This window comes from Moschus berezovskii, chromosome 8 (assembly GCF_049115385.1).
Source record: "Moschus berezovskii isolate FMDL1 chromosome 8, NW_MosBer_1.0, whole genome shotgun sequence".
Classification (NCBI taxonomy): Eukaryota; Metazoa; Chordata; class Mammalia; order Artiodactyla; family Moschidae; genus Moschus; species Moschus berezovskii.
Genome location: NC_142467.1, coordinates 101,838,892 through 101,859,501, shown reverse-complemented (window position 1 = coordinate 101,859,501; position 20,610 = coordinate 101,838,892). Strand labels below are relative to the sequence as shown.

Sequence of the window (20,610 nt, the reverse complement as noted above, 5' to 3'; positions counted from 1 at the left end):
GAGGTGAGGATGCAGCTGTGTTCCCACAGGTGTGGCTGTGTGTGACTTGGGACCACGTCCTAAAGCAGGATCTAGGAGACCGCCTATCGGTCACCACACCTCCTGGTCTCCCTACCCACTTCGGCCTCCTCCCTCTCCCTTCCTGGGGGACGACTGGCTGCACGCCTGGGCTTTAAGCCCCTGTGTAAATAATGGGCGGATCTCCTAGGCCAGCTGGGCCTGATCCAAACTGGTCCACCCAGGGCTCTGCCCACCACCACCCACCCAGCATCCAGGAAGGCTCTGGCAGGGCAAAGGGCTGCCGCTGGCTCCACTCAGGGCTCACTCTCCCACCTCGCAGCCCTGGTGGGGATAGCGGCACCCCCCCTAAGCCGCCCCCGCCTGCCCTGAGCGACACTCACATTTTCCAGTGTTTAGATTTTATCTGCTTTATTAATGAGGCAGGCAAGAGGCCCACGCCTGGGGGGTGGGGAAGGGGGCTGCTCCTGTCCACCAGGGGAAGAGGGTCATGGGGCAGGGAGGACAGGCCAACTTCCTGGAGGCCCCCACTTCCTCGGGAGGGGAGCTAAGGTCTGGGAATGGTCCCTGACCATTGCCAGGAGTGTGGGGGGGCGGTGGTCCCTGCCAACCCAGGTCCCCCGAAGGCATACACAGAGTGGAACGGCCCCTGGAGGCTGGAGTGGGCAGCGGGAGGAGGCAGGGAGCGGAGGAGCCGCCCCAGGAGGGAGGGAGGGGGAGGGAACGGTCTGCCGGAGAGCTCGGGCGCAGCAGACTGGGGTGCAGCTGGGCAGTGGAGCAGCGGGGCAGCAGGGGCCAAACGGCAGGCGATGGGGACCCTGTGTCCGAGGCAGCACCGGGTAAGAAGGCTTGGGCCCGAGGACCGTCAGTGGGGGAGGCAGGCATGGAAGGACGGGGCTCCCCCAGCCCGTGCTTCCTGTGTACAGCCCATCGGTCTGTCCTAGTTGATCTTATCCTCTGTCCAGCCTCTCTTTCCAGAAGACCTAGCAGTTCTGCCCTCTCAGCCCTCTCCAGGGGGTATCAAGGAATGGATGGTGATGGGTCAGCCTTGAGGCCTCTGGGGCAGGGAACGGGGAGCCAGCAGGAGGAAACTGGGCAATCGGGGTGGCAGCAGTGGTCAGAGGTAGGGCCTGGGTGGGAGACAGCAGGGAAGCTCAGCAATGGGAGTGTGGGGCACAGGGCTGGGGTTCTGAGGACAGGCCAGAGGTTCCAAAGGGACGGGTCTGTGTCACAGAGACGTGGCCTTGAGGACAGAAATGGAGCTATGGGGACAAAGATGGGGGTTGAGGGGACAGGGATATGGCCCGGGGGAAAGTGTGGTGAGGAGCGATGTGCCCATGGTGGGAGAGGCAGGGCTGTGAGCATGTAGAGTGGAACTGGAGTAAAGGGGACATGGTGATGGTCAGAGACGGGGCAGTGAGGTCAGGTGGGGCCCTGGGATCGGAAATGGGTTTATAGTTATCAGAGAGGGCTGGGGGGCCAGGAATTTGTGGTGGTGTCAGAATGGAAGGTGGGTGTCAGGTGGGTGGGTAAGGCTCAGAAGTGGGGTTGGAGACAGGTGGATTGAAGCTAGGTGAGCCCTGATGATCAGAGAAGGCGTGCAGTGAGGGCCGACTGGGGCCGGGAGCGAGAGGTCGGCTGATGGGGGCAGCAGAGGAGAAAACTGGATCAGGCGTGGGGCAGTCAGAGTCATTTAGTTGCCATGGGTACAGGGTCCCTAAGAGAACTCATGGAGTCAAATGGGTCGGGATGATGTGGGAGGGGAAAACCAGTTGGTCCCAGGCCAACGGCGGGACTTCACCTTCCCCTCCTCCCCTCTTCCCAGCCCCACGCCCAGCACCTGACATGAGCCCCTGCGGGCCCCTCAACCTGAGCCTGGCGGGCGAGGCGACCACGTGCACGGCACCCGGGTCCCCCAACACGTCCGCCGGACCACCGCTGGGCCTGGCTGGCACATCGCCCGCGCTGCCCATCTTCTCCATGACGCTGGGCGCCGTGTCCAACGTGCTGGCGCTGGGGCTTCTGGCGCAGGCCGCGGGCCGTCTGCGGCGCCGCCGCTCAGCAGCCACCTTCCTGCTGTTCGTCGCCAGCCTGCTGGCCACCGACCTGGCGGGCCACGTGATCCCGGGTGCGCTGGTGCTGCGCCTGTATGCGGCGGGGCGCGCGCCTGCCGGCGGCGCCTGCCACTTCCTGGGCGGCTGCATGGTCTTCTTCGGCCTGTGCCCGCTGCTGCTGGGCTGCGGCATGGCCGTGGAGCGCTGCGTGGGCGTCACGCGGCCGCTGCTGCACGCGGCCCGTGTCTCGGTGGCCCGTGCGCGGCTGGCTCTGGCAGCGCTGGCCGCCGTGGCCTTGGCCGTGGCGCTGCTGCCGCTGGCGCGCGTAGGCCGCTATGAGCTGCAGTACCCCGGCACGTGGTGCTTCATCGGGCTGGGCCCGGCGGGAGGCTGGCGCCAGGCGCTGCTCGCCGGCCTCTTCGCCGGCCTTGGCTTGGCTTCGTTGCTCGCCGCGCTCCTGTGCAACACGCTCAGCGGCCTGGCCCTGCTGCGCGCCCGTTGGCGGCGCCGCCGCTCTCGACGGCACTTCCCAGCCGGAGGAGGCCCCGACAGCCGCCGTCACTGGGGAGGGCGCGGACCCCGCTCGGCCTCCGCTTCGTCCGCCTCGTCCGTCGCTTCGGCCTCCGCCGGCCCGGGCGGCTCTCCGGGCCGCGGCTCCTCGCGCAGAACCCGCGCCCACGACGTGGAGATGGTGGGCCAGCTCGTAGGCATCATGATGGTGTCGTGTATCTGCTGGAGCCCCCTGCTGGTGAGGGGCGCACAGGTCCACTCCAACCCAGCTCCTTCCCACGCCCTCCGTGAGCCCTCCCACCCTTTTCCATCCTGAGTCCTTTCTCCCTGACCCAGCCAGGGCTCTGCCCTCTTGCCCCCACCTGCCAGAGTCCACCCTTTGCTCTCTCCCTCTGACGTCCCACTCTTTCTAGGTTCCTTGTCTTACTCCTTCCTGGGGTCTGTATAGTTCACCGGATCCAGGCAAGCCTCCCCTTCCAACCCCACCCTCCTAAGTGCCTTCATTCCCTAGCTCCCTTCTAGCATCACCACCTCTTTCCTTTTCTTCCTATAATTTTATTTTTGGCTGTGCTGGGTGTTGGTTGCTTCTCGGGCTTTTTCTCTCGTTGTGGCGCACGGGCTTCTCTTGCCCAGTGTCTTATTGCCCGGAACGGGCTCTAGGATTCACGGGCTTCAGTAGTAGAGGCATGTGGGCTCAACAGTTGCAGCTTCCAGGCTCCAGAGCACAGGCTCAGCAGTTGTGGTGCTCTGGCTTGGCCTCCCAGTTGGCATGTGGGCAGTCTTTTCAGACCAGGGATCGAACCCGCGTCTCCTGCATTGGCAAGCAGACTCTTTACCACTGAGCCACCAGGGAAGCCTCTTTTCCACCCTCTGTCCTTTGGGATATCTGGGACTTCTCGCCTGAGCATACACCCAATGAAGGCCTTTGCTTCTGCCATGCTCTGTAAGGCCCCGCTTTCCTCCCTTTCCACAGCTCCTTCTCAATTAGACTCCTACTTACTTTCACACTGCGTCCCTCCTCACAGCCCCCTTACTTCCCAGCTCGCTCCCACCCATCCCAACCCTACCCTTCCCCAGAGCCCTTTTCTTACACCGCCCCACTGCTCATACCACCTTTTCCCGCAGGTGGTGGTGGTGCTGGCTGTCGCAGGCTGGGGCTCCAGCTCCCTGCAGCGGCCGCTGTTTTTGGCCGTGCGCCTCGCCTCGTGGAACCAGATTCTGGACCCCTGGGTGTACATCTTGCTACGCCAAGCAGTGCTTCGCCAACTGCTTCGCCTGCTGCCTTCAAGGGCAGGCGCCAAGGGCAGCCATGCAGGGCTGGGCCTAACCAGGAGCACTTGGGAGGCCAGCTCGCTGCGCAGTTCTCTGCACAGTGGCCTCAGTTCCTTTTAGGAAGGCCCGGCGTCTAAGCCAGACCACCCGGGACCGACCTCAGTTCCGCAGCGCAGAGACTTCGGGGGATGAAATCGTTTTGCGGACAAGCCCAGGGCGGTGGGTCCTGTCCCGGCTGCAGCACCCTGGTGGCCGCGGGGAGGCGGCTGAGGCGCTGTGTACGCCCCCGGGGTGTGCAGTTTTTGAACTTGCCACGCGGGGGCATAGAGACTCAGAGCGGGAGTCGTGGGAGCATGCGCAAAACGCCATGGTCGCAGTCCTGGGGCGGGGGCTGCGCTGGGAGCAGAGCAAGAGGGTTGGGGGGCGCTAGTCGCCCCTGCTGCCATCAGGAATGACTCCCACAACCATTCGCTCTGTGGCCCTGAGCTTGCCCAACACAACCCCAAGTCCCTACCCACAAGCCACACCCCATCACGGGCCTCTAATTCCTCTACACAACTCTGAACCCTCTCCCATCGCAGCCCACCTAGGCTCTCCACCAGTCACAGGCCTGAGTCTCCACCATCCCTTGGCCCCTCTTCATATGACCCCCCCACCATAATCCAGGGGATCTCCCCATCACTCCCTACACCGCCAGTCACCCACTGCTTCCCTTCCCAACTCTTCCCACCTCCAAGCACTCTGCCCTACCCCCATCATCACTGTGCACAAAAAGAAACGGAGGATGCATGGATGGGGCAAACCCCAAAGGCCTTTTTAAAAACTACTAACAGCTCGGTGATGGCAGGGGCGGGGGAGGGGGCTAGCAGCCCCCGGCCACAAAGTCGAAGTCCCGGAAGGCCGCCTGTTCTGTGGCCGTGAGGGGCCGTGCGTCGCGGGGTGGGCTCAGCGTGGGGGCCTCCCCTGTGAATTCCTCATCGAAGTTGCTGACATCAGTGCGACCAGCCAGCGTGGGTACGAAAGGTGGCGGCAGGCGCCGGGCCAGCAGGGCATCCCAGCCCAGGGTCTGCAGGGTGAGAAGGGGGAGAGGTCACCAGGGGAGGATCGCAGACCGTAGGAGGGTCTACTCCTTGCGACCTGAGTCTGGTTCTTTGAGATTCAACATAGAGTCACACGACAGAGGTGCCAGGGGCATGCTGGGGGCTCAGGAAGGGTTAGGGTGTAAGTGTATGGAGGGGCGGGGGCGGCTGGGCTCATACACAGAGCAGTGCTTCCCAACAGGCCAGCCTGCAGTTAACTTGGGTGTGTGTAGGAAGGTCAGTGGGGGTAAATGGGAGGAAGCAAAGGCAGGTGAGTGTTGAGGGGAGGTAACAACGTTGGAAGTGAAGCCACTAGGTCTTGGGCATGGGGGAATGGGTCCTGGGGGTGGGAGACTTCACCCTGAAGAAAGGCTGTTTTTTCACATCCTCCGCGTCCCTCTCGCTGGATCCCAACCTCCGCTCTGGATTCCTCCGCAGCAGCTGGGTAGAGGGAGTTCCGTGTCAGTGTTCCCCTTCCCAGCCCCAGGGTCACTTCCCCTGGCTCACCCGGAGTTGGGCGGGGGTCCTTACCCTGCGCATAATGCCGATGGCTTCAGCGGACAGGAAGCGGGGGTAGCGAACCTCATCGTTGACGATGCTGTCAAATACCTCCTCCTCATCGTCCCCTGGGAATGGGGACTGGGACAAGGAGAGCTTGGATGAATTAGGCCCCTCTGACCATACCGCACCTGGTTCCATTCACCCAGGGCTCCAGCTGTACTTTGATACGGCTCACTTGGGAGGGGAAGGGCCCCAATTTACAGATGCAGAAACTGAGGCCAAGGAGGCAGAGCTACCTGTCCTCAATCAGACAGCCCTAGTGGAGGGTGAATCTGACACCCTCCCCCTACTGGATCAGCGGCAAAGAACCCGCCTGCCAATGCAGGAGACGTGGGTTCGCTCTGGGTCAGAAGATTCCCTGGAGAAGGAAATGGCAACCCACTCCTGTGTTCTTGCCTGGAAAATCCCATGGGCAGAGGAGCTTGGCAGGCTACAGTCCACAGTGTCACAGAGTTGGGCATAACTTAGTGATTAAACAACAACCCTCCCACCTCACCAGCACATACATAGGTTACCAGGGACAGGTAGGGTGGAGCTGCCTGGGATCTCACCTCACCAACCAGCATCTCATAGAGCAACACGCCCAGTCCCCACCAGTCCACCGCCCGAGTGTACGATGTGTCCGTCAGCACCTCAGGCGCCAGGAACTCTGGGGTCCCACAGAAAGTGCTGGTCCGGTCCCCATAGCCCATCCCTGGGGGGGGGGGGCAGCAAGGCCACGCGAGGTTATGGCAGAGGTCACAGCTCTAGCCCAGCCCAGCATGGGGTGGGCTAGACAGCCAGCCCTAGGAACCCAGTAGGGGTAAGCCAGGTGGGGCTGGGGGACTCCATTACCTCCCCTCTCTGTCTGAACCCCCAAAGTCAGCCCCGCAGACCCGAACCCCACCCCTCACCCTCCTTGCAGAGGCCAAAGTCTGCAATCTTGACATAGCCCTCGGTGTCCAGAAGCAAATTGTCCAACTTCAGGTCCCTGTGAGAAGGGGTGGAAGAATGTAAGGAGGGATGAGTGGGGATGTGGGTTCTGCCTGAAGCCTGAGGGCCCCCCAGTGGGCAGAGCGGGTATGTGCATGTATGCACGAGCCCACAGGCATGAACGCGCACGCGCGCGCACACACACACACACACACACACACACATGCACACACCTGTAGACAATCTTGTGTTCGTGGAGAAACTGCAGCCCCAGCACCACACAGGCCGAATAAAAGCTGCAGAGAGAGGCTGGTATGAGGGAGCCGGGTCTCCAGGCAAGGTAGGAGGGTCACAGAAGGCTCCCACATCGTCAAAAGCCCCACACAGTCCCCCATAACTCCAGGAGGTGTGGGGAGGCAGGGTGCCAGGCTCACACAGCACGGGGCTCCGAGAACACATCACTGTGGATGTGCAGCATCAGGTCCCCGCCAGCTGAGTACTCCATCACGAAGCACACGTGCTCTGGTGTCTGGAAACAGCCAAACAGGTTCACCAGAAAGGGGTGTCCCGCGTTGGTCACAGCTGCCAAGATCCGCTTCTCACACATCAGGCTGGGCAGGGCAGCGGGGAGCGGGATGGAGGTCAGAGAATGCAGCAGCTCACTACCCGACTCCCGTCATTCCCTAGTCTTCAGTCATCAGATGTTTGCTCAAAGGCCTTGAAAGGCTGTGCACACTTGGGCAAGTTGCTTAATGCGTCTGAACCTGCTCAAGAGGCACCCAGAATCCACCCACTGTCCTAGTAACAGTCCCCTGACTTCCTTTTGGGAAACCACCAGGGGAACCGTTACTTCCCTTCAGAGCACCCCATCTCCCAGGCCAGGAATTGGTTCATGAATGGGCAAGCCAAGCCAATGGATTCAAACTCAAGATTTCTGCTGGAATGAATAAGGGAGAAGGGCCAAAGCCAGCAGATGAGCCTTAAAGTGCTAAAGTAGGAGGTATCTCTGACCCCAGGAGGGGAGTACAAGCAAAGCCCACACAGATAAAAGCAGAAGTGAGAGACATCAACTGAGCACCTGGATACAGCCATGCCTGAAGGCAGTACGCCCCTGGGCTTTTCTGATCCAGAGCAATAAATTCCTCTATTTGCTTAAGCCTGTCTAAGTTGAATTCCTGGTTAATAAAAGGATGTCAAGAAGACTGGGACTATCTCAGTGCCTCTACTGGGCATTTACAGGGCGCAAGGCACTCTGCAGAATGATCTAGAGGCATCCTTCCATTGACTCCACCCGGCAACGCTGCAAGAAAGGAATTATTACTCCCCTTTTACAGATGGGGAGGCTGAGGTTCAGAGGATAAAGTGACCACTCTAAGGTTTCTATGCACACCTGTAGCAGAGGTAGGATTTGAACTCGGGGTCCTGACCCCAAAGCAGAGGCAGTACATGGCACCATTAACAGCACAGGCTTCAGAACCCGAGTCCCTAAGTTCAAGTCCCAGGCCTGCTGCTTACTGGCTATGTGACTTTGGGTAATCTGCTCGATCTCTCTCTGCCATCACAATTGGGACCATAACAGTGTTGACCTCTTAGAGCTGTTGTGAGGACCGAGCTACTCAATGTAAAGGACATGATGGGTGCTTGCTAAGAGTCCTTAAATACTGGTGGCTCAGTCGGTAAAAGAATATGCCTGCAATGCAAGAGACTACCTGCGATGCAGGAGACCCGGGTTCGATCCCTGGGTCGGGAAGATTCCCCTGGAGAAGGAAGTGGCAACCCACTCCAGTATTCTTGCCTGGGAAATCCCATGGACAGAGGAGCCTGATGGGCTACTGCTGCTGCTGCTGCTAAGTCGCTCCAGTCGTGTCCGACTCTGTGTGACCCCATAGACGGTAGCCCACCAGGCTCCCCCGTCCCTGGGATTCTCCAGGCAAGAACACTGGAGTGGGTTGCCATTGCCTTCTCCAATGCATGAAAGTGAAAAGTGAAAGTGAAGTCGCTCAGTCGTGTCCGACTCTTAGCAACCCCATGGACTGCAGCCTACCAGGCTCCTCCATCCATGGGATTTGCTAGGCAAGAGTACTGGAGTGGGTTGCCGTTGCCTTCTCCGTGGTGGGCTACACGGGGTCACAAAAGAGTCAGACACGACTTAGCAACTCAACGACAACTAGCTTAGTAAGCAGGAATGATTGTTATGAATCATTCTCACAGCAACTCCCAGGAAGGGAGTGCTCTGTCTCCCACTTCCCAGAAGAGAAGACTGACGTTCTCAGAGGGCATGAGCAGGCTCCCCACCTCTCCACCTCATCTCGAGCCACAATGTCCCCTTTCTTCAAAGCCTTGATGGCGAACAGCTCCCCGCTGGGCCGGAATTCGGAGAGCAGCACCTGAAACCACATTTGTCACAGGGGTGGCCTTAGCGGCCAGGCCAAGGACCTGGGGGTGTGGACCCCCAGCCCCCCAACTCCTTAACCCCCATACCTCACCTTCCCAAAGTGACCCCGGCCCAGCACTGCCAGGAACTTGAAATCCTCGAGGGTCAGGGGTGACTTCCTCAGAGGGCTGCAGAAAGACGGGGCTGGTGAGAAAGGGACAGTGGGCAGGGGTGGTGGGTGGTGGCCAGGGGAGGGGTGTCACCTGCACAGCGTGGGGCCTGGGGTCTCCTGGGTCTCTGAAGGCAGCTCAGGAGTGGTAGTAGTTGCCTGGATCGGAGAACTCTGTGACAGAGAGAGGAGGTCAGAGTACAATAACCCATAACCACAATGGATATGACCCATCTCCAATCTGACCTCTCGTCTGTATAGTCAAAGCTATGGGTTTTCCAAGAGTCATGTACAGATGTGAGAGCTGGACCATACGGAAGGCTGAGCCCTGCATAACAGATGCCTTTGAACTGTGGTGCTAGAAAAGACTCTTGAGAGTCCCTTGGACAGCAAGGAGATCAAACCAGTCAATGCTAAAAGAAATCAACCCTGAACAGTCATTGGGAGGACTGTTGCTGAAGCTCCAATACTTCTAACTTATTGCCTTTATTGCTAACAGCCTTATGGAACAACCTAATGCTTTACATCATATGCATATATAATGAAGAATCAAAATTAAATTTAAGTGGGAGAAAATTTACCTACTGGTTCTTCATTCCCCACTATAGAGACAGTTTTAAAGGTTCAACCAGTGCAAACAGGTATACAGTAGGAAAGACAGTTTTACCTGCCCCAGCTGCTCTCCCCAGAGCCAGCTTCTGTTAATGATATCACGGGTACCTTTCTAGATGGATTTTATACCCATTCAAGCATTTTTTTGTGTATGTGTATGAATGGCCATCACAGATGTCCAGGAGTGGAACGTCGGGGTCAAGATAATACCCATTTTTAACTCAACCAGCTTGCCCTCCCAAGGAGATGTAGTGATTCACATGCCTCCCACTGACTGCCTGCCTGTTCTCCCACATCCTCTCCAGCATTCAGTGTTATTCAACTTTTGGATTTTTTTTTTTTGCCAAACTCATCTATTTAATGATCTCATTTAATGCCATGAAGCATATGTTATTATTGCTGCCATTTTTTAGAAAATGAGGTACAAAATGCATTCAGTGGGATGGGTAATGGGACCAGCTCTTACATATGTGTCTACCCAGATGCCTGTGAGCTAGACCAGGGGTTGGTAAACTCCGTGTTTTGTACAGTCTGTAAGCTAAGAACCATTTTTATGTTTTTAAAGGGCTGAGGAGAAAAATCAAAGAAAAACACTTCATGATTCCTGAAAGGGATATGACACTCAGGAAGGCTTTCCCAGTGCATAGCCGCACCCCTCCGTGTCTCTATCACGTGTTGCTGCTTTCTATGAGAGCAGTATTGACGAGTCATCACTGTGACCCGTCTGACCCACAAAGCTGAAGATACTGACGATATGGTCCTTCAGAAAAAGTGTACTGCCCTCTGACCTAGATCAAGCTTCAGAATACTTTCATCACGCTGGCAGGCTCTCCTGAGTCCGCCCTCCTGTCAAGAAACTGCCCGGAGGAAACCGCTAACTTGACTCCTGTCATCGACATGAGTTTTAAACTTGATCGTTCTACAGGGTGGTGTGCTAAGCACCAAGAGGTGAAGCGGCTTGGCGAGGGTCACACTGATAAGAGGCAACAGAGCAGGAGTGGGACCCAGGTGGCCTGGCTCCCAAGCTCATGTTTTTATCTGGGATAGAAAATGAGACCCTAGCTCTGGCAGAGATGTGCTGTGTGACCAAGGAAGTTCCTGGCGAGAGCCTGGAACTTGAGCTGGGTCAAGGGGGTGCTCACCAGACTGGATGGGCTGGAAGGAGGACCCAGAGAGCTCTTCTGGGGTGAGCTGTCTGTCTCAGCCCCAAGGTTCAGCTTCTCCACAGATATGTCGCTGCAGCACAAGGAAGGAGGGCGCATCTAAGACCTGGCGCCCGGGAAAGCAGCCAGGGACAGTGGGCCTCCCAGGGCCCTGCCCCCCGCTTACCCCATGGACCGAGCCTCAGGTCCTGGTGAAGCCCCTGGGCTGAAGGTACCGGTGGCCGTGGCGTTGGGGATGAGCCTGCGGAGCAGCCGTACCCAAGTGGCGACGTCGATGTTCATCTGTCTAGCGCGCTGAAATGCCTTCCCTGGGGAGGGGTGGGGGGGTGTGGACATTAGCCTCCATGACACGCCTGGCACCCCTGGTCTTTGCCCTGCCCCGGTTCATCCCCTCACCTTGCTGCTTGGAGAAGATCTTCTTCTGTCGTCGGAGCCGGGGGATCCTCTCAATGACAGGGTTGCGGAAGGTTACCTGAGGGGAGGGGCTGGAGTGAGGACCCTGGCCCACCTCTAGCATCTCACTGGGGGAAGCCTCAGGGTCATAGGCGTGCACACCCATACGTTTCCGGGATTCCAGTTACTGTGGCATCGCGTCCAACCACAGAGTACCATGCAGCGTATTAAGGGGTCACAAAGCCAATCCATCCTTTGACAGGACCACCTCTTGAAAGTCACCCTGGAAAAGCAAGAAGCAGGCAAGCAAGCCCTCTTCTAGGGGTGGGGAGCAGCTCTGATTCAATAAGACCTACGGACGACTCCGGCAAATGGGAGCTACCCTTCCTCTAGCGTCCCGCCTCCCTACCTGTGCTCACAGACCAGCATCACCAGCATTACCTGGGAACCTGCTGGAAATGGGAGATTCTCAGCACCTCCACCCACCCTGGACCCACTGAATCAGAAACCCTGGGGGTGGAGCCCAGCATGTGTTTTCTAGCAAGCCTTCCAGGTGATGATGCTGGTGTCCACTCATGTGGGGAAACCACTGGTCTTGTGGAATTCTCCCAACTGCACCACATCTTCTGGAAGGTGCCAAAGTCACAGAACCGTGTGACTTTATGGGTGTCCCCGATCTGGTCACCTCTAGCCACGTGTGGCTACTGAAATGAAGTAAAATGTAAGCTGACTGAAAATGTCAGTCCCCCAGTCACACTAGCCAGACTTCAAGTGGCTAGCAGCTACTATATAGGAGGACACAGACATGGAACAATTCCATCTGCGACAGAACTCAACTATTGTAGGCTCATCGACAACAGAACTGCAGAAGGTTCTACAGGATAGTGCTTTGGGGAGAACAAAATAGAAGGTTGTAAGAGTCGGACACGACTGAGCGACTGAAGTGAACTGAACTGAAGTAAACCTTGGGGACTTCCCTGGTGGTAAAGAATCCGCCTGCCAATGCAGGAGACACAGGTTCAGTTGCCGACCCAGGCAGATCCCACATGCCGCCGAGCAGCTAAGCCCGTGAGCCACAACTACTGAGCCTGTGCTCCAGAGCCCGTGCTCCGTCACTAGAGAAGCCACGGCAATGAGAAGCCCGCCCACCACAACTAGAGAAAAGCCCGAGCGACAAAGACTCAGCCAAGACAAAAATAAAAATAACATTTTTTTTAAAAGAAACAACAATCTTTCTTAAAAAGAATAATAAGTAAATCTTGAAGACAAGCAGGACTGCCTCAGAATTCTTACCCCTGGGCCACCCACCACTACTGTCCACTTGGGCTTTGGACAGTCTTCCTAACAGAAGAATAATTTCATGGTCCTGCCGTCTGAAGTCAGCTCTTCTCTGTTCCTTTCCTTCTTGGTCCTGGGTATTGAGATCATGTAAGAATTTTCACCCAGATAGTAAGTAAGATAGCCCTTGACTATTTCAAGAATTTTTCTAGATATTTTTAGGAATTAGTAAATAATTTAGAAATTAGTGAAAAGTGACTAATGTTTTAAAATTTTGAAAGCATTTTCTAGTGAAAACTTAAGAGTAATATAGATTTTTTGTCTCTGTAGGCTTCCCTGGTAGCTCAGCTGGTAAAGAATCCACCTGCAATGCAGGAGACCTTGGTTCGACTCCTGGGTCGGGAAGATCCACTAGAGAAGGGACAAGTACCCACTCCAGTATTCTGGCCTGGAGAATTCCATGGACCGTATAGTCCATGGGGTCACAGAGAGTCAGACACAAGTGAATGACTTTCACAGCCAAGGAAAAGCTTCTTTCAGGTTAATCTTTAAACTCACTTGAACCCAACGACTCTCTTGATATTTATCCCATTCCTGAAGACAGAATTAGTTATACAGCTGTATTTTTTTTAATACTGCACACTGGGAATTTTTTATACTAGGGTTTTCGAGCTTGAGCTAGTGGTAAAGAACCCGCCTGCCAATGCTGGAGACATAAGAGATGCAGGTTTGATCCCTGGGTCAGGAAGATTTCCTGGAGGAGGGCATGGCAACACATTCCAGTATTCTTGGCTGGAGAATCCCATGGACAAAGGAGCCTGGTGGGCTACAGTCCAAAGCATCACAGAGTAGGATATGACTGAAACGACTTAGCACGCATACACTGGGAATTCTGTTTCTTTTTCATATGGTCTGATCTTTTTGCAAAGAAAACTGGTATTTAAATATCTAAGTAAGTGGTGGGGACTTTCCTGGTGGTCTAGAGGATAAGACTCCACACTCTCAATGCAGGGGGCCCAGTTCGATCCCTGGTCAGGAAACAAAGATCCCACATATGGCAATCAAGTCTACAAATTGCAACGACTGAACCCAAGCACTCTAGAGCCCAGGCGCCACAACTAAAGAAGCCCGAGAGCCGCAATGAAGACCCAGCACGGCCAAAGTAAATAATAAATTTTTAAAAAATCCAAGCAAGTAGCAAAATGAAAAAAAAAAGACAGAATTTGCCCCTAGGGTCAAGGACATGGGGAGATATATCTATACATAAATACATACATATGTGTGCATACACACACACACACACACATGCATGCATGCGCACACGTGAAATGAAAGTGTCAGTCACTCAGTCGTGTCTGACTCTTTGTGACCCCGTGGACTGTAACCCATTGGCTCCTCTGCCCATAGAACTCTCCAGGCAAGAATACTGGAATGGGTTGCCATTTTTTTCTCCAGGGGATCTTCCCGACCCAGGGATTGAATACAGATCTCCTGCATGGCAGGCAGATTCTTTACTATCTGAGCTACCAGGGAAGCAATTCATCTACGTGTGTGTGTGTATTGGATTGACCAAAAAGTTTTTTCAAGTTTCTATAAGATCTTATGAGAAAACCCAAACAAACTTCCTGTTCAGCCCAAGACATAAAACAGGGTACATAAGTATTTTAGGGGCAAATTTAAAGAATTTCTGAGAATAGTTCTGGTTAAATGAGGGGGCCAGTGACTTTCTTTCTCTGTGTCTGTTTCTTCCTCTGTCAAACATAACTAGTAATGGTCCCCCTTGCATGGGTTCTTGTGAGGATTTATAAGTCAGCGCCAGCACAGCACTTAGGACAGGGCTTGGCCATCCGACAAGGGGTCAGTTAGGAATGTCATTTAGACTATGGGCTCTCAATCGGAACACTGGCCATGTCTGGAGGCATTTTTAGTTGTCACAACTTGTGCGGGGTTGCTACTAGCATCCTGTGGGTGGGGACCGGGGATGTGACTCAGCACCCCACAGTACATAGAGCAGTCTTGCCACCAAGAATTATCCAGCCCAAATGTCCACAGTGCCAGGGGTCAGGGGCAGGCTCCTCTAATGAGGACCCTAACCCTGACGGCACTGGGGAAGGAGTCTCTGCTTGACTGTGGTTCTCATAGCAATCCCCATAATACGTTGCTTGGTTTTGCTTTTCTTTTCTGGCTGGACAACATTTTGCTATTCTTCTTTTTTTAATATCTTGTTTCAGAATGAAACCAATCCCAACTTTAGTCACGCATCATGGGACTAATTAAATGTACTTTCCTATCAAGGTTCAGAGACTAAGGGGAAAACACATCTTCCCCTTCTAGAAAACCAGGAGAAAGAGACACTAAAAGCAGTTTTCTGGGCTTTCCTGGTGGCTTGGCGGTGAAGAATCTGCCTGCCAAGGCAGGAGACACAAGTTCGATCCCTGGTCCGGGAAGATCCTACATGCCGCAGGGCAACTAAGCCCGTGTGCCACAACTGCTAAGCATGTGTTCTGGAGCCCAGGAGCTGCAACTATTGAGCCCATGTCCTGCAATTACTGAAGCCCATGCACCCTAGAGCATGTGTTCCACAACAAGAAAAGCCAATGCAATTAGAAATCCACATGTGCCGCAACTCGAGAGTAGCCTAAGCAGTGACAAAGACCCAGCACGGCCAAAAAAAGAAAGCATTTTCTTAGGATGGGGGTCAGGCTGTACCTCAGCCACCAGGCAGCCCTGAGGTTCCATGTCCAGCTGCACCTCATGCCTCTCGTTGTCCAAGAAATCCTCCAACTTCAGGAATTTGAGGGCACACAGGCCCCGCTGGTCCCGCCAGAACACAGCCAACTCCAGTTCCCGTGCCTCAGGGAAGAAGAGGGCTGTCACTTGGGGTGCCTGAGGCCCCAGGCCCCTCCTCCTCCAGCTCTCTCACTCCCCAATCTAACTCACCCTCTCCAGTTCCAGGGTAAAGCTCTGGTCCCAGGCACTGGGGCCACATGGCTTCCAGGATGTCTGTCCCACCACTGTGTTATCCAGCTTGAGCACAGTGCTCACCTCATCTGGAACAGGGGTGAGGGGAGGGTGTCAGGAGATTCTAGGGAGGAGAGTAACCTGTCATATCTTATTAATAAGAAAATCCTCTCTTCCCCTATTATATTCTGCTATGCTATATGACCAAGCTCTACAGTCCTGCCTTTCACGTTAAGCCCTTCAATCCATCTCCAGTTGATTTTGGTGTGTGGTATGAGGCAGGGATCCAAATTTACTTTTATTCTATATAAAAATTCCAGCAATATATTCTTATGTATTCAATCCAAAAAAATGCCAGCAAGTATACATTGGGAGATGCATAAATATAATGCTTACCTAACAGCTCTAAACTAGAAACACCTATGAATTAACATATAAATGGTAATATAGGGTTATTAACTAAACCATGAAATCTCTTATATTCAACTATTTTTTACCTAAAAAAAAAAAAAAAAGACAGCAATTTCATATGGCTCAGTCTAAGACAATTAAACCGGGCTAAAAATGAATGAAGTATAATTTCATGCAACGGTATGAATAAATCTCCCACACAATGTTGAATAAAAAAAGCCGTTACCATGGAATACATTCTGTATGATTCCACATATGTGCAGTTCAAACACAGGCAAATTAAACTGCGCTGCTTTGAGATGGAACATGGGTGCTAAAACCACAAAGCAAAGCGAGGAGATGATAGCAGTAAGAGTGAGGAGAGTAGCTACCTCTAGGGCAGAGGAAGGGGCTGGCATTGAGGAGGGGGCATGAGAGGGCTTCCAGAGAATTCTATTTCTTGACCTGGGTGGTGGTAACATAGGCGGTTACTCTATTGTTATTCTTCTTTTATTCATACTTTGACATGTGAGAATTCGTTTCTTTTCACATTGTGGTTAAAACTCACATAACATAAAAGTTACCATCATTATCATTTTCAAGTACACAGTTCAGTGGTACCAACTACTTTTACACTGTTGTGTAATCGTCACCACCATCATCTCCAGAACTCTTCATCTTTCCCAACTGAAACTCTGTCCCCAGTAATCAATAACTCTCCATTTTCCCCTCCCCATCAACCACTAGCAACCATTCTTTCCATCTCTATGAATGTATAAGTAGAATCCTACACTACTTGTTGGCTTCCTGGGTGGCTCAGTGGTGAAGAATTTGCCTGCCAATGCAGGAGGCGCAGGTACATGGGTTGAACACAGGGATTCAATCCCTGGCTTGGGAAGATCCCTCAGAGAAGGAAATGGCAACTTGCTCCAGTTTTCTTGCCTGGGAAATCCCACGGACAGAGGAGTCTGGCGGGCTACAGGTCACAGGGTTGCAAAAGAGTCGGACACAACTTAGTGACTAAACAGCAACGAAAAGACAAGAAGTCCTCATGCTCAGTTGCTAAGTCGTATCCGACTCTTTTGCGACCCCATGGACTGTAGCCCACCAGGCTTCTCTGTCCATGGGATTTCCCAGGCAAGGATACTGGAGTGGGTTGTCATTTTCTTCTTCGGGGAATCTTCCTGACTCCAGCCCACCACACCCACCTCCAGGGTCCCTGCACTGGGATTAAACTCGTGTCTCCTGCACCAGCAGGCAGATTCTTTACCACTGAGCCACCAGGGAAGCCCACTTGTCATTTTACAACTGGTTTATTTCACTTATGTACTTAAGTTCATCCATGCTGTAGCATGTTTCAGAATGTCCTTTAAGGCTGAAAAATCCAGAGAATTCTATTTCTTGACCTGGGTGGTGGTGACATAGGCAGTTACTTTAGTGTTATTCTTCTTTTACTCATACTTTTAAATGTGTGTATTCACTTCTTTTCACATTGTGGTACAACTCATAACATAAAATTTACCATCGTTATAGATGTATTTCTACAGAATAGAATCCATTTCTATAGAATAGACTTCTCTGGAATCCACTGTGTGGATGGACCACAATTTGTTTATCCATTCATCCATCAACAGACACTGGGTTGCTTCTGCCTTTTGACCACTGTGAATAATGCTGCTATGAACATGGGTGTGTATCAAAATCTCTCTGAGATCTGGCTTCCAACTCTTTTGAGCATTTATTCAGAAGCAGGAATACTGGATCTAAGGTGATTCTGTTTCATTATTTGAGGACCTGCCATGCTGCTTTGCATGGTGGTCACACAATTTTACATTCCCACCAGCAGTGCAGAAGCCTTCCAGCTCCTCCACATCCTCCCTAACACCTGTTATTTTATCTTGTTCTATCTTACAGGAGCCATCCTAATAAGTGTGATGAACCCCTTTCTCAGAATGTGACCAATGTGGGGAATCAGGGACCACCCCCAGCCTACCCCACCTCATGCCTCCCGGACATCAGTGCCACTCACTGGTGTTCTCGGCTTCCGCTTTGAGGCTGCTCCTGCCACTGAGGCTTCCGGTTCGGCTGTAAAGACCTCGGGCTGGGCGGCTCAGGAAGGGGGTGCGGCTGTCAGGGGTCCCAGGGCCCCCCACCGAAGGTGAAGGGTTCCAAGGGATGGTCTCTGGAAGGTCTCTGCAGCCCACCACACGCACCTCCAGGGTCCCTGAGAGAGGGGCAGGCTCATGGGGTGGGTACCTCTGGGGCAGGACGAGGGGAGCAGGCGCAGGTGAAGAGGGCATGTGCAGAAGTGGCCAGAGAACAAGTGGGAGCTGGTGAGGGACAATCGGGGTGGGGGTCTGCTGTAGAGATGGCGGTGCCCAGAAGAGAGAAATGGGACAAGGGGGAGGGGTGGGGCAGTCTGGGGAAGGGCTCTAGACGCTGAGGTTTAGTGACAGAAGAGCAGTTCAGAGTGTAAGCTGGAGGTCCAGGTGGTGGTAAGCCAGATATGACTGGGGGGTCCAGGGTAGGATTCGGTAGGCTAGTCTGAGGTCTGACACTGGGGCTGGAGTCTATGGTAGGACTGGTCTGGGGAGGTAGTGGCTGACGGATCTAAGAAGAAAGGGGTTGGCTAGTCTGGTGGTGGGGGTCAGAGGTTCAGGATTGAGGGTGCTGAGAGTGAGGGACTATGAGACTGAAATCGGGGACTCTGGCTGGAGAGAGAAGACAGGGCCCTTCAGGGAGGGGTGGGGAAAGTGAGGATGGGGCTGTTGTTGCTGTTGTTGTTTAGTCACTCAGTTGTGTCTGACACTTTTGCGACCTCATGGACTACAGACTACCAGGCCCCTCTGTCCACGGAATTTCCCAGTCAAGAATAGTAGAGTGGGTTGCCATTTCCATCTCCAGGGGATCTTCCCGACCCAGGGATCAAGGACGGAGAGACACGGGCAAGAGTCTCTGGGAGCGCAAGGTGGGCTGGGAAGTCTAGTGTCCATGGGTCTGTTTGGCATAGAGAAATGGGGCCCAGGGCTACAGGGTTGGGGTGAATGGAGAGGGAGGGGACAGTGGGATGGGAGTCCAGGACTGGGGAGAATGAAGATCCCAGTTGCGGGTCTTGGGGCTGGGGGCCAGAGGGGCAGGAGTCTAGAGCTACGAGGGTGGGGTCCTGATTTGGGGCGGGAGCGGGGGAGGACGGGGAGGTGTCGGGACCCACCTGTGAGTGGTGCAGGCTTGCTCAGGGTGCTGTAGTGCGTGGCGGGGAAGGGCCCGGTCAGGCGGGCACTAAAGGCTGCAGATGAAGCCGCGGCGAGCTCCTCACGCAGCAGCCGCCCCTTCGGGTGGTCAGCGGGCAGCTCCCCAAGCCGCCGCTCCAGCGCCTCCCGAAGCAGCCCCAGCTTCTGGTTGGACTCGGTCAGCTTCTCCTGGGCCTGAGGTGGGAGAAGCCTGGCCGGGCTGGGGGCGGGATCCGGCACGCCCCTCCCCGACTAAGGCTAAGTCCCACCTGGAGCTCCTCCCCGGAAGCCGGAGCTCCTCCCCGGAATCCCGAGCCCTCAAATCATCTGGGTCCGACATGAAAAATAAGCCCCCACCCCTTGCTGAAGCCCCACCTCTCCGGGTCGACGCCCCGCCCCTCACCTCGCTGACGGCTTTGCGGTCCGGAGCCTTGGCGGCGCTGAGCAAGCGCAGCACGTTCTTGGCGCCCTCGGCCACCGCGTGCTCCACTCGGAAGTGGTGACGCAGCTCCTCGATGCGCAGCTCCACTGCCCCCAGGTCCGGACTCCCTGTGGGCGTGAGACACGAGGCAGTGAGGCCAGCCTGAGCCCCGGGTCCAACTATCCTGGTTCTAGAGACATGCAGCCATCTGTAGGAACAGTCACTGGCCAGAGACAGATAGCCATCAACAAGCATCACTCCCTCCCAAGGTAGGGGGTCATGGGGACAGTCACACTGTCACCCACGGGCAGACAGCCACACATGCACCCGGATGCTGTCACTCTTTTATCCAGACACCATCACCCACAGAGCCAGTCCCAGGGATGTAGTTAAGCTGCCACCCAGGGGCAGTATTATATACAGACACACAATTAACACATACTTAGGGAACTTCCCCGGTGGCCCAGCGGTTAAGAATCTGCCTTTCACTGCAGTGGATGAAGGTTCGATTCCTGGTGAGGGAACTAAGATCCCACATGCTCCGGAGCAACTAAGCCCATGTCCCCGCAACTACTGAGCCTGCCCACCACAACTAGAGAGTCTGCCCCGCAAGGAAAGATCCCGCATGATGCAATGAAGATCCTGTGTGCCACAACTGAGACTCGATGCAGCCAAATAAATGACAATAAAACACACACTTAGGAACAGATACGTTGCTGATGGGAACACAAGCTGCTTTCCAATGGAGGCAGTTTGGTGATTTGTCAGAATTATAAATGTATCTACCTTTTGATTTAGCAATCCCAGTTCAGGTACTTTATCCCATAGAAACAACTTTGCACTTGATATATGTTGTTTTTGCTTTTGTTTGGCCATACCATGCAGCATGTGGGATCTTAGTTCCCTGACTAGGAATTGAATTGCACCCCTCTCCCCTGCAGTGGAAGTACAGAGTCCTAACCACTGGACTGCCAGGAAATTTCCCTTGATATATGTATTATCCGTGGTTATTCATAGCCTTTTTTTTAAGAGCAAAAAATTGGAAGATACCTCATTTCCTCTAGTGGGGGTCTGAGTAAATGAATGGTGACCACCCACACCATGAAATACAACATAGTTGGAGGAACAGGAACAGTGTCAGATAGATGTCATCAGACTGTCACTCCGAGGGTGACAATGGCATTGTCACTTTGTCACCAGTGTAGGCCTTGGA

The 20,610-nt window shown here is 54.3% G+C and overlaps 2 protein-coding genes across 3 annotated transcripts in view; one reads left to right on the top strand and one right to left on the bottom strand.

The window, feature by feature from the left end:
* Window positions 1-1,863: 1,863 nt before the first annotated feature.
* On the top strand, window positions 1,864-4,506 carry PTGER1 (prostaglandin E receptor 1). The gene is made up of 2 exons (XM_055429693.2): window positions 1,864-2,820; window positions 3,708-4,506. The coding sequence occupies exons 1-2, from the start codon at window positions 1,864-1,866 to the stop codon at window positions 3,972-3,974; spliced, it is 1,224 nt and encodes a 407-aa protein (XP_055285668.2). The 3' UTR covers window positions 3,975-4,506.
* Window positions 4,507-4,639: 133 nt separating this feature from the next.
* Window positions 4,640-20,610, bottom strand: part of PKN1 (protein kinase N1) — a 28,830-nt gene continuing 12,859 nt past the window's right edge. For both annotated transcript variants that reach the window (XM_055429692.2, XM_055429691.2), the window contains exons 5-22: window positions 19,380-19,525; window positions 18,958-19,171; window positions 17,776-17,970; window positions 15,336-15,445; window positions 15,105-15,248; window positions 11,121-11,196; window positions 10,891-11,032; window positions 10,704-10,797; window positions 9,044-9,123; window positions 8,893-8,968; window positions 8,702-8,793; window positions 6,841-7,017; window positions 6,640-6,702; window positions 6,388-6,464; window positions 6,046-6,188; window positions 5,465-5,572; window positions 5,294-5,374; window positions 4,640-4,920 (exon numbers count right to left, since the gene is read on the bottom strand). In XM_055429692.2, coding sequence (XP_055285667.2) covers window positions 4,717-4,920; window positions 5,294-5,374; window positions 5,465-5,572; window positions 6,046-6,188; window positions 6,388-6,464; window positions 6,640-6,702; window positions 6,841-7,017; window positions 8,702-8,793; window positions 8,893-8,968; window positions 9,044-9,123; window positions 10,704-10,797; window positions 10,891-11,032; window positions 11,121-11,196; window positions 15,105-15,248; window positions 15,336-15,445; window positions 17,776-17,970; window positions 18,958-19,171; window positions 19,380-19,525 — 2,222 coding nt within the window. In that variant the 3' untranslated portion in view covers window positions 4,640-4,716. The remainder of the gene's footprint in view (window positions 4,921-5,293; window positions 5,375-5,464; window positions 5,573-6,045; window positions 6,189-6,387; window positions 6,465-6,639; window positions 6,703-6,840; window positions 7,018-8,701; window positions 8,794-8,892; window positions 8,969-9,043; window positions 9,124-10,703; window positions 10,798-10,890; window positions 11,033-11,120; window positions 11,197-15,104; window positions 15,249-15,335; window positions 15,446-17,775; window positions 17,971-18,957; window positions 19,172-19,379; window positions 19,526-20,610) is intronic.